The sequence below is a fragment of the Pinus tabuliformis genome, chromosome 6, assembly GCF_031772625.1.
Source record: "Pinus tabuliformis cultivar Carrire ecotype Pingquan chromosome 6, CPIR1, whole genome shotgun sequence".
Taxonomy (NCBI): domain Eukaryota; kingdom Viridiplantae; phylum Streptophyta; class Pinopsida; order Pinales; family Pinaceae; genus Pinus; species Pinus tabuliformis.
Window position 1 is genome coordinate 1,923,920,980 of NC_142292.1, and position 12,390 is coordinate 1,923,933,369.

The following is a 12,390-nucleotide window of genomic DNA, read 5'->3' on the forward strand; positions in this document are numbered from 1 at the left end:
GCATTCAGGAAGATTGACCGCCCGTACCTTAAAAAGTATTCTGCGGTTTTGTGAAAAGTTTGGCACACCCTCTACCTAGAACTCCAGAGCAGTTCCTTTTGGCCTTTTTCAGACTCTATAACGGAAAAAGTCCATCCGAGCATTTGTCACTTCGGGCTCGTTAAAACATCGAAGGAGACTAGAGTCATCTTTAGCTTTTTCTCGACTCTTTAAAATTGAAAAAGCAAGTTGTGTCTAAAGCGTCGTTAAAATTTATTTTAAACGGAACAATCACCCCTTCTTCCTGCGTTGATCTTTAGGTTGAGAAAATGGAGCATACCAACCAAGGAATCCCCCTTGGTGGAAATCCTAGTCCCTTCTCCTCTTGGGGAGATGTTGGTGCGCCCCATATGGCCACATTGTCGCTTCCAGGATTGACAATTGGCTTGCCGGTCTGGCTCTTTTCAACCAATGTCGTTCAGAACACCACTATTCCTGAACAGTTGAATCAACAGTTAGACCAGACCAGAGTTACCCACCAGCCTTCTACTTCATCTAATTCTTCCTCTCCTCCTTCCTCTTCGCTTGACGGAACTGGTAAAACAAAAAACCAAGTTCCTAAGGAGAAGAAGGAAAAGAAGAAGAAAGAGAAGAAGAAGAAGGAGCCAAAAGCGACTGGGGGCAAACAAGTGTCGTCTGACAAAAATCCACACACAGCACTGACTAGGCCTAAATCGCCATGTGTCATATGCAAGGGAGACCACTTCCACAGAGATTGTCCCTGCATCCCTTGGATACTAAGGGATTGGTCTCCCCGTTTGCAAAATTCGGTGGCGTCAACCTCTGATAGCCATGTTGATAGCACACCGTCAACTAGTGAAAGTGAAGTCACAGGACAGAGAGGGAAAGCTAGATTTCCCTGCAAATTGTGTGAAGGCGACCATGCCATCCACCGTTGTCCCTTCTTAGACGAGGCTAAAAGAGTTTTGGAAGATCGCCCGGTTTTGCCAGTGCAACTTCCTCCTGGATATCAAAAACTCCTGCCAAGTCCTTCACCAGTTGAGAACCCGGCTGGCCCACTCAGGTGGTCAGCCGAAGCACCTATCATTAAGGATGAACCGTCTGAATCCATACCTGACGAAAGTCAAAAGGTTGAGGCGGCAGTTGACCGGTTTTGCCTTCAGAGGCTCTATCTTCGAATGATACCATCACAGAGGAGAATAAAGACGACACCGTCCAAATTCTCTTCATCAACACAGACTCCGACGAACGAGGGGGCAATTTGCCCATTCCTTTATCGCAGGAAGGAACTTCGTCAGAGTCATATCCGGCCGTCTATTCGGTCCCACCACCAAGCAATCTAGTTGTCTCGTTCGACTGGAACCAACTAGGCAGACCCCGTTTGCCAGCAAGCATACCATTCAAAATTATCGTTCAAATATACAAAATGGTAATGGCTGGCACCATCATTGATGAGGGGGCATCTGTGAGTATCCTTTCCTCTATTGCTTGGAAAGCGCTTGGTTCGCCAGCGCTTTTGCCTGAAATGAGAAATCTGACAGGCTTTGATGAAGGAACCAGTCGACCTTTAGGGATCCTCCCCAATGTGCCTATAATATTGAAAGGGAAGATCGTTCAAATGAACGTGATGGTCGTTCAAGGACCCTTGGATTATAACCTACTCCTTGGACGAGACTATATATATTGCATGGGAGCCATTGTCTCCTCACTCTTTAGAGTAATGTGTTTTCCGCATGAAGGAAGAGTGGTCAAGCTCGTGGACCAGCTTTCATTTCCCGGATCACGCATCGCAAATAGTCATATACCATCCCTAAATGGTCTCTTCACGCAAGAAATGTCTCAACCCACGGTCCGTCCTCCCGATGAGCGCGAGTAATCCGGAAGGATATGACTGGAACCCAGGGGGCATGCATCCTGGTCTGCTTCGGCAGGAAAACTTTGGGTATAAGGTAGGTTTCCGCGGGAGAATATGACTAGTCCGTACCCCGTCCGTGGTTGGAAGTGGGGTTGTTCTGGAATAAGATTCTTTTGTCAAAGTTATGTGAGTTGACAGACGGAGTCTCTCACCTTTGTCTATTTCGGTAGATATCGCCGAAGAAGTGTTTTGTTTGAAAGATTAACGAGACAATCTTTGGGTAACCTGAAAGAGGTAGGCCTCTCCCGGTAAAACAAATGTTTTATTGGACTAAGAAGGGGTAACCTTGAAATCGTACTTTATGCCTGGGGGCATGCAAACCTTTTGGAGTGCAAGCAAGGGGCGACTATTTATTTTTTAAATTTTTAGGTCCTCCCTTTAAACCTGTAGGTCTAACCCTTTAAACTCGTAGGATTAGTCGTTTCCGAACTTGCATAACGAAAGGATCTGGAGCAAAGCTTTGTAAGATCTAAGCTCCATAAAAAATAGCATCTTCAATGAGACATTCTTATCATATGACTGGATTAATCGAGCAGTTTTAGCACACAGTTCATGCTCGTTAAAAAATAAACGCAAGATCCGAGCAGTTTTAGCACATAGTTCATGCTCGTTAAAAAATAAACATAAGATTGAGCAGTGTTTTTCCGCGTTTAAGCTCGTTAAAAAATGAACTATCCTCCCGGTAAATAACCGCCGTGAATGTAACATTATCAGCCATTAAAGCCTTGGTCGTGTTTGCACCGTCACCTCCACTTTTCAATTGGCCGATCGTTCACCTCCATATGATTGTTTACCCATTTTGAGGAACAGCTGCGAAGAGTGATTTCACTAGCCATCCTTGTGACACTGCCGTGATTGGAAAATTCCAACCCGTACCTGGAATCAGCTGCTAACCCATTTTATCACTCGTTCCTCAAAAAACGAGTCTTCTTTAAGCTCTTTTCATCTGACTCGTAAAATATGAAAAGATTGCCGAGTTTTGGCCTTCCAGCTCGTTAAAGCGACCGGAAGTGCTATCCCTCCTCTAGATTTTAATCTTTTTGGACCTGAGGGATTACTGCACAAAAAGATCGAGCGCTTGTTTTGTTCGGCTCGTTAAAACTATCGAAAACTCATCCCTTCTGTATTGTTTTATACTTTTTCGGACTTAAGGGATTAGATGACGAAAAAGGACTTTCGGAGTTGACTTTACTTACCTTTTCAGACTCTCTAAAAATGAAAAGGACCGAGTTATCTTTGTCGTTAGACTCGTTAAAAACATTAAATAGCGACAAAATTGTCTTTAACGAGAACGAGTTTCACTATCGCTAGGCTCGTTAAAACATAGCGATGGGCTTGCCCGAAGGGCAAGTTATAGAACAAGCATATGTTATCCTCCTCAAGCTTGACAAAAATAAAGAGGTACTGGTCAGCAATGACTGGGGAAATATTGGGAGAAACTCAAGAAAACTTTGATGGTAGCAAGTCGCTCTTGAACATGACACTTTTCCTCCGTACCACAGTCGGGTTGGGTTGTTTCATTCACCGGTCACATCACCATGGTCTCGCCATACCATCCATATTTGGGGTAATGCTACCGATCCATCTCATAAGTGTCGCCATATGTTCAAGAGAAGTCGTTCAGAGGAGTCAACCATGTCCCATCCACTTCCATACATTATCCTTCATCCTTTCATGACCGCCACCCTGAATCATATGTCATCAGATCGTTTTCACCTCCATCAAAATCATTTACTCCGTTCCGTGTCACTGATGTGGAATACATTAAGGCCCTCCTTTGACGGATCACTTCTTGTCGACATCAGCTCATTATCCAAGAAGTTGATCTAGGAACAACCCCTTCAGTACTTTGAAGCTTGCATGCCTCAATGGCAAGTTTCTCACTTCCGGCGACGGGTATACATCAATGACCTTCGACCGAAAGATTTTGCGTGGTGTTCGACGCCAAGTCCTTTATTCACACCACGTGAATTGTACTACAGTACCTTGAGGGTCATTATCATTATCGGTGATTCCTCTCGCGCTTGTTAACGGTTTACCTCATTGACCGGTAATCAAGCGATGTCTTTCCATGTTCGACTTCAGAACATTTCTCACATGGATCGACTTGTACTTAGAGTGAAGATCGAACGAGTTTGAAGACCCCGGATCTAGTTTCATCCATCCGGGCTGCGATATATATTCAGGAAAGATAAAGACATTGACATGTACATCATTGCAGCAGATAATCATCCTACCCAAAGGATGATAATTTCATCAAAATTATCAATCTACCATCAGAGGATTGTCTGTTCTATGTACAGAAAAATGAATTTATAAAGCTGAACATGGGAATGCTCGCCTCAGCTAGATCATGAAAGCAGTATGAAAAATAATGTATTGTATTGTATCTTATTACAGGTCTCCTCCCAGCATTGAAAGAACTTCGGACCCTCCTAATAAAGCATTTCACCCGATAAACGGCCTCATACTTTAGGGGGCAACTGTTATAGACATTTTTGTGCCTTACAGCATTGAGCATGAAATGTCCATAATCCAAGGGATCCAAAGTCCCTAAACATGTTGTTTCTAACCCTAGAGGAACAAGGCTAACAAACCACAACAATTCACAGAAGTTCTCCACCAGAAACTGCTCAAAAACAAGTCAATTCAAGATCAATTCAGAGGCTCCACTAGCTGTCTGCGCTGAAATGCAGAGATTGCACTGGCTAGGTGCACTGCAACGCAAGTAGAAGCACTGCCAGGGTGCGCTGAGCGGGAAGTGACAAATGGCAAGATCGTTCAACGAGGTGGAAAGACCCTGGAAGCTTCCAGAATCTTCTCCAATGACACTTGCCTCAAGGAATTCGACTAGTGATGAGTAAGAGGCTCTTAGTCTCCAAGTGGAAGCAAGAACTGACAGAGGGAGAGGACACTAGTCAGATCTCAAGCTGACTCATCCTCTCTCCAAACATCTATATATGGATCTCTCCTCCATGAGATCTGGAGGCTGGAATTTTGTTATTGCAAAGAATTGCTGTTGGTTTGAGATTGGAATCATTGGGTGCTTAATGCTTTGAAGGGAGGTGAACATAGGAATTTCATTTGCTGGGAAGGAGATGCTGGATTGGAGCCCTCTGGGTTGTATCTCTTCTTGAACCTTGTTATTCATCAATAAAGCTATCTTGGTTTCTCCTATATACTGATGTATCTTTGATGTATGTTTGCATTAGTATGTTTAGTTCATTTCTAATCCTGAACTAGTTATGAATATGAATCTATGTCTTTGTGTAGTGTTCTCTTCTTGTGATCTTGCAGAAACCTGTTGAAGCTGGGTGACCGAGAAGTCAAGTAGCTGGGAACCCTCAAAGAGAAGAGAAACCGGATCGAGGGACAAACGGAAGACACCGGTTAGTCCATCCATCTCTCTTCATTCTTAATTCATAAAGGAAGAACACTAGAATAGCTGTCTTCGTTTGTTGCTAAGGCACTGTCACACCTTAGGTGGATAGGATCGTCCTGCATAGGCATTTTTCCCTGCAACAACAAGGTGCAGAACACTGCCAGAGAGGCGCGCCGGCTCACAGGCTATAATTTGCTTTTGAGGAGAGACTGGCTGAGGGCGAGAGTCTTCCTGTTGGCCCTCTTCGTGCACCGCAGCGGAAGCATTGAGGACAACACCAGCCAAGCTGCTCTGAGAATCACTGGAATTCTGAGAATGTGACTGTTCCTTGGAAATATCATCTGAGCTTGTGAGCTCATCTTCTTCCTCCGAGAAGATAACAGTAATTATAGCTGAGATAAGCGGTTTGTTAAGCCTGCTGTTGAACTTGAACCGGGATGTGTGAAAAGAGCTGTTTAGGGAGGGTCCAGAATAGTCTCAGGGCAGTGAGGATGGCGAAGCAGATGCTAACGGAGTTATACGTCGAGGCACAGAGCCACCACGACCCTGAGAACCTCCACGGGACCCCGAGTTGCTACCACGCCTGGGAATGCCACGACGACAGGCCATAACAGTATATAACAACGGATTGAAGGTGCTGATGGACTGAAGGTGAGGGAGACGCAACTCGCAAACTAAGTGTAACCAGATTGAATACCAGACCTCTGAATGTAAGACCCAAAAGCCGAACACACAGAAGATAGAATCGACCACAAGAAAAAACCCAACAACGACTAAATAAGCCCAATACCCGACCCAGCCACCTTCAACAAGGACAAAATCCAAATCCCTTACAGAGATGGGCAAGAAGATTGAATTAATACACCAAACGCATATGGAGAAAACTAACTTAATGCACCAAACGCCTTCGGAAAGAGACAGAACCATATACCTGAAGCTGGCCAAATGGGAGCAGTTATGAAGCCATGGTGGCTTCCAAATTATCTGGGTTGCTCTGAGGCTATGAGGCCATGACCACCAGAGGAGACCACCGCCTGAAGAACCCGGAGCGACTGCGTCAATGCCTGAAGAGACCGGAGAAAATGAGCCATGGAGAGTGCGCGCCATCCTGATATCTTTCACCTGCGTACCTCGAGCTTGGTTATTCATTAATGCTGATTAATTACCTGCCTCGAACCGCCTTACCCTGCTTAATAGCTTGCCAGTTGCCGGCTCCGCATGCCCCGGCATTAACACCTATTAAAGACACCCGCATCCGGGTGTGAGTCTTCCTTCGACTGCATATCACTTGTTACTATGGTGTGGAAGGTAGAGAGTTGGTTCTCAGAAGCTATGCTAGATATTGAGCCTTCAAAGAATTCCCTTCCACTGTCCACTCCTAAATTAGCAAGAAAGTCTGCCAGTTTGTTCCCTTCCCTTCTGATATGTTTAAAGGAAATAGCTTGATGATGAATAAGCCATTGTTGAAGTAGCTCAAGTCGAGTAGCCATTCTCCAGCTGCTACTGACCTTATGAACCGGGGATCCCTGCAGAAGTTTTGAGGCCATGTTAATGATAATCTGGGAGTCCCCTTCCACTATAAGAGGAAGGAACCCTCGTTCTTGCGCCAGATTAAGCCCTCTCCATAATCCTTCCAGTTCCGCTGCATTGTTAGAATTCTAGCCAATTGAGCCAAAAAAAGTGATAAGGGGAGTACCCTGGTAGTTTCTGATGGCTCCACCAAATCCCGTTTTCCCAGGATTCCCTTTCGAAGCACCATCAAAGTTAAGTTGAAACACATTGATTGGCAGTGGAGTCCATCTTGCTGGAGACTCTTGATACTTTGAGGAGTTGTCATTAGAAGAAATCGGATTCTGTAATTGAATCTGCCAGTTGTCCCATATAGCTTGTTCCTGCGGGAGTGATGGGAAATCCTCTTTGGACCAGCCTTTGATAGACAAAGTTTCTTTGATGTTATGGTGCAACCCGGTCCATATCTGCTCAATCGTCTGTGATTGATCTTTAAAAATCCTTCTATTTCTCTCCTTCCAAATATTCCACATTAGTAATCCCGGTATGAGTTGCCATAGTGTGTTTAAAAGTTTGCTTTGATATGGCTCTTGGCTCCAGGTGCGAAGGGTGCCTTTAATGTCCCCAATCACTCTGCCATCCTTCTGACAGCGGAATGTAACCTTTTCCCACAATTTCCTTCCAAGCGGACAGGTTTGCATAAGATGTAATGCTGATTCCTCTTCCTGTTTGCAGTTGGGACAAATGGATGGCCCAGAGAAGTTCCTTTTCCTGAGGTTGTCCCATGTGAGAATCCTGTTGTGAGATAGAAGCCACAGAAAAGTAGAAACCTTCGGCCATATGGAGGAGTTCCATATCTTATCCCATAAATTGTCTCTGATTACTCTGTTTTTGATTATGATTTTGTAGGCTTCTTTGGTTGTGAAGGTACCCTTTTCCTCATATCCCCATCTGAGAATATCCATGCCTGCCGACTTTAGAATTTTTCGTTTTTGAAGTTCTGAGGAGAGAGAAAGTTGAGTTTGCTCCGGGCTGTGAGGTAATATATGACTAGCTTCTTTCCACTCTCTATGTTCTTGGTCAGTGTGTGAGTTCCAAAAGTGACTCACCTTATCATACTGATTTATATCTTGATCTGAGATTCCCTGAATGATATCTCTGAGGTTTGGAAGCTGCTGCCATGAGTCTTCCCAAAACCTTGCTGTGTGGCCATCCTTCACATCCCAAAAACTGTGCTTTTGAATTATATCTCGATGTTGAATGGCTGAGTTCCAAATAACCGAGCCTTTACTGACTTCTGACATTCTAATTCTCTCCTCTAAGGGTGAGTTTCTTGCATATTTCGCTGTCCATAAGGAGGCCCAAGGTGTGCTGGGATTTGAGAGCCATTTCCACCAGATTTTGGCCCCCATTACCATGTTGCTATGTTCTGGGTCTCTTAGCCCAATGCCTCCTGCTTTTTTAGGTAGACAAGCTTTCTCCCATTTGACAAGTGCCCACTTTCGATTTGGCCCCGAACTTCCCCATAAGAAATTACGCTGAAGCTGTTTGATAGCTTTGAGCACCCACTTAGGTGCCGCCAATATGGAAAAAAGGTAAAGAGGCATGTATTGTAGAACAACTTTAATTAGCACTAGCCTACTAGCCATATTAAGAGCTCTATGAGTCCAAAGGAAGAATATGGCTTCCAGTTTTTCTAAAAGGCTATTCCAAGAGGAATGCTTGAGAGCCGAGGCAATTAAAGGAGCTCCCAAATATTTAGAAGGAAGGGAAGCGATGGTGAAGCCTAGGATACGGGCTATAGCTCTTTGGGTGGTGGGAGGCGTATTGAAAAAGAATATCTGAGATTTGACTTTGTTGATGAGAGCTCCTGAGGCATCCGAGAAGTTTTCAAGAATTGATTTAAAAGATCGAGCTTCTTGAACAGAGGGATGACCAAATAACATGTTATCATCTACGAATTGCTGGTGCGAAAAGGCAGGGGCCTGGTGGAAAGCTAGACCCTTAAGGTTGTGAGAATGGATAGCCGATTTAATGCTACGGCCTAAACCTTCAGCTAAGATGACAAACAGAAAGGGCGAGAGAGGATCCCCTTGTCTAATCCCCCTAGAAGGACAGAAGGTGGGCGACGGGATTCCATTAATGAGAATAGAGAAGAACGAGGAGGATAGAAGATTGCTGATCCATCTGATCCAGGAGGGGGCGAAACCAAAGGCTTTGAGGATTTTTTGCATATATTCCCAACTAATACTATCAAAAGCCTTAGATAAATCAATTTTGAGCATCATACCTAGTTTTTTTGAATGCTTGAGAGAGTGGATTATTTCATGGGTTAAAATTATCCCATCCATGATCTGCCTTCCTTCTACATAACCAGATTGTTCCGGAGAAATGATAAGGGGAAGCATGGGCTTCAGTCTGGAAGCTATAACCTTGGAGACAATCTTGTATATAATGTTGCACAAAGCAATTGGTATGTATTTATCCGGAGTGTTGGATTCCTCTGCTTTGGGGATTAATGCAATGAATGTTGCGTTCAGACCTGGATACATCCATCTTAGAGTGCGCGATTCTTCCACGACCTGCCAGACTTCCCATTTAACCAGATCCCAGAAATGCTGAAAAAAGTTTGAAGTAAATCCGTCTGGTCCTGGCGCTTTCCCTGATTTTAGCTGATGCACAACAGTCTCAACCTCCTAAAGACTTATGGGCTTGAGAAGGAGAATATTGTGATCTTCAGTAATTAATCTAGGTATATGTCTGATGATTTTATCAATAGCCTCTGTTCTGTTTATGTTAGGTTCTTGATTCATCTTCTTGAAGTAATTGAGGAACTCCTGTTCGATTCCTTCGTGGGTTTCAATTTTGCTTCCTTGCTCATTGTTGACGTGAGAGATTTGATTGATCATTCTTCTTTGTACTGTGGTTTTGTGAAAGAATTTCGTATTCTTTTCACCCTCCTTCAGCCATCTAACTCTCGATTTTTGCCTCCAGAGAGTTTCCTCCTGTAAATCTCTCTCAAGGATTTGATTTTCTATGGACTGCTCTTTCTTGGCAAGCTCTTCAGAGCATCCTTCAGAGATCATTCTTTGCTGAATAACTTTCATTTCTTGATTGAGGGTTTCCTTAGCTTTGAAAATGTTGCCAAAGATAGATTGATTCCAGCATTTAATTTCCCCCTTGAGGTATTTCAGCTTCCTTTGGAATATGGACATTTTTGTTCCATCCGTTGGATTGAATTTTAGCCAAGATGCTTTGAAAAATTCATAGAAGTCCGGATGAGTTAGCCAAAAAGCCTCAAACTGGAAGGGTCGCCTTGTATTGCTACTAGGATGATTCCAGTGGAGGGCGATTGGCCAGTGATCAGAGCCTGAAAAAGGAAGGATAGATGCTGTAAATTCTCCCCCTAGATGAACTGCATTATCAGAGATCAGAAATCGATCAAGACGCGAAGCTATTTGCATTGGTTCTGCCCTTTTGTTGTTCCAAGTGTAGAGGCCGTTATTTGAAGGAAGATCTATCAGCCAATTATTCTGAATGAAGTCTTTTAATATAGAGCCATCCCTGTTTATTCTGCAACGCCCTCCCTTTTTTTCCTCCGTTTTTGCGATCATATTGTAGTCTCCTCCAGATATCCATAACGGGTATTTCCTCTCTGTATTGAGCTGCTTCAAAGCATCCAGAATTTCAATCTTGTGCTGGGTTTCTTGAGGAAAATACACATTTGTTATATGACCATAGATATTGGTTCCAATTATATGAAAGATGGCTTGAATGAAGTTTTTATTTGCATGTATGTTAACTAATTGAATTATTCTTGCATCCCAGAGCACTGCAAGTCCTCCTGACGCTCCCTGAGCATCAACAGCTGTTACTAACCCTCCTGGCCAGGCCTTTGCTGCTATTTTTTCCAAGACTGTCGAATTACACTTTGTTTCTTGCAAAAAGAGAATTGTGGGTTTTTCCTCCATTAACATGTTTTTTAATAATCTTCCTTTCCTTGGGCTATTGAGCCCTCTAATATTCCATGAGATCAACTTCATTGGGAAGGCTTGGGGTTGGTATTGAAATACTTGGTTAGCTTAGCATATCTGCCTGATTCTACTAATACTTCTCCAATCTTGATGGTTCTCTCCAGAGTAGTTTTCCTTCCTCGTTTTTTTCTATCTTTGGTGATGAATTTCCCATCCCATTGGCTACCGATTTGAACCCCTAATGAGTATTTTTTTTGGGCTTTATTGAGGACTGCCACTAGGTTGTCCACTTGTCGATCAGGTATTTTGTCGAAGTTTCCTGTTTTACATTTTTGTTCTAAGCCCAAGATATCTAGCTCGCCAATATCTATTGATTCCGTGTCTTCCTCCATGATTTGAGGTTCTTGATAGTTTCCACCGCTTTCCTTCTCGTTTTTTGTATTGGGATCTGTACCATCTATATTCATTTCAGGGAAGTTCCAGGTGTTTGATGCAGTCTTGAGCTTATTGCCCCCTTGTTCTACACTCTTTTCCCCTGTTTTCGATTTGGATCCTTCAATCTTTTCCTGACTAGTTCCTTTTTGATTGAAGGGCGTATTGTTTGGATCCTGCATGTCTTCATTGGCTAGGGCTTCAAAGCTATTACTAGTAGAGGGTTTTGATTGATCTACTGGAGGAGTCTTTGTAGAGATTACTGATTTTTTATTTCCTCTTCGGTGATTTAGCACCTTAGTGAAGCCATTCGGCGTTGGGTTTTCCTGGTCAGTTTGAACCGAAGGTTTGCTATTTAATGGGCAGTCTCTGTAGAGGTGTCCTAGGTCATGACATTTTCTGCATCTAAAGGGTACATGCTCATAATCAATTAACTGTATCCATTCCACATCTTCATGAAAAAGACTTACCGTATCAGGAAAAGCTTGTTTTAGGTCCATGTAGACGCAAATCCGTGCATATGAGGTGTATCTATGCGTCTTTGTTTCTTCTGCTATCCTGACGAAGTCGCCCAGAATATTGCCGATCGCTTTGAGAGACTCCTCTTCCCAGTATTCCAATGGCAAAGAATACAGCCTGATCCACACCGGTGCGCAACTTAGGTCTTCCTTATCAGGGTTAAATCTTTCGATCCATTCTTTGAGAAATAGCCCGACAGAGTTAAAGAAATAAGGCCCTCCATCTAAAACTCTGTTTCTGTCTTCCAAACAGTTGAAGACTGCAGTGAAAAACCCCTTAGGCCCTAGATGCAAGGTTATGTGTCCTTTTGGATGCCATTTAACATTTATCCAGGCTCTCAACGCTTTCTCGTTTGGCCATATTCCAATGAATTTGCCTATGAGGGCATGATCTCTCATATACTGAATTCTGGCATTGATGCGATGGCTTGGTAGCTCTACTTTTGGCCTATGCGTGGCTACTGGCTTGCATGTGGAAGAGCTGACTTTCGGCTTGTCCTTCTGTGCTTGTTCAGTTTGCGTCTGCTGACTTTTGTCTGTGCTTTCATCATTGTACTCCTTTCCCCTGTCTGAGCCCTCGATATTCCCTGGCTGGTTGTCGTTTGTTGGAGGAGGCGCCCCTCCTTCCCCCTGAGGGGGGTTCATTGTTCCCGCCGGCCA

General features: G+C 43.7%; 1 protein-coding gene across 1 annotated transcript; it reads right to left on the bottom strand.

Moving 5' to 3' along the window:
• Nucleotides 1-6,955: 6,955 nt before the first annotated feature.
• Nucleotides 6,956-10,777, bottom strand: LOC149266881 (uncharacterized). The gene is made up of 2 exons (XM_089409464.1): nt 9,782-10,777; nt 6,956-9,388 (listed from the first exon to the last, which is right to left on the bottom strand). The coding sequence occupies exons 1-2, from the start codon at nt 10,775-10,777 to the stop codon at nt 6,956-6,958; spliced, it is 3,429 nt and encodes a 1,142-aa protein (XP_089265590.1).
• Between the last annotated feature and the right edge of the window lie 1,613 nt (nt 10,778-12,390).

Coding starts and splice junctions, on each gene's coding strand:
- LOC149266881 (XM_089409464.1), bottom strand. CDS start 10,777: ATGGAGGAAAAACCCACAATTCTCTTTTTGCAAGAAACAAAGTGTAAT. Junction 9,389..9,781: donor TCTGGAGGCAAAAATCGAGA/GTTAGATGGCTG, acceptor GAAGTCTGGCAG/GTCGTGGAAGAATCGCGCAC.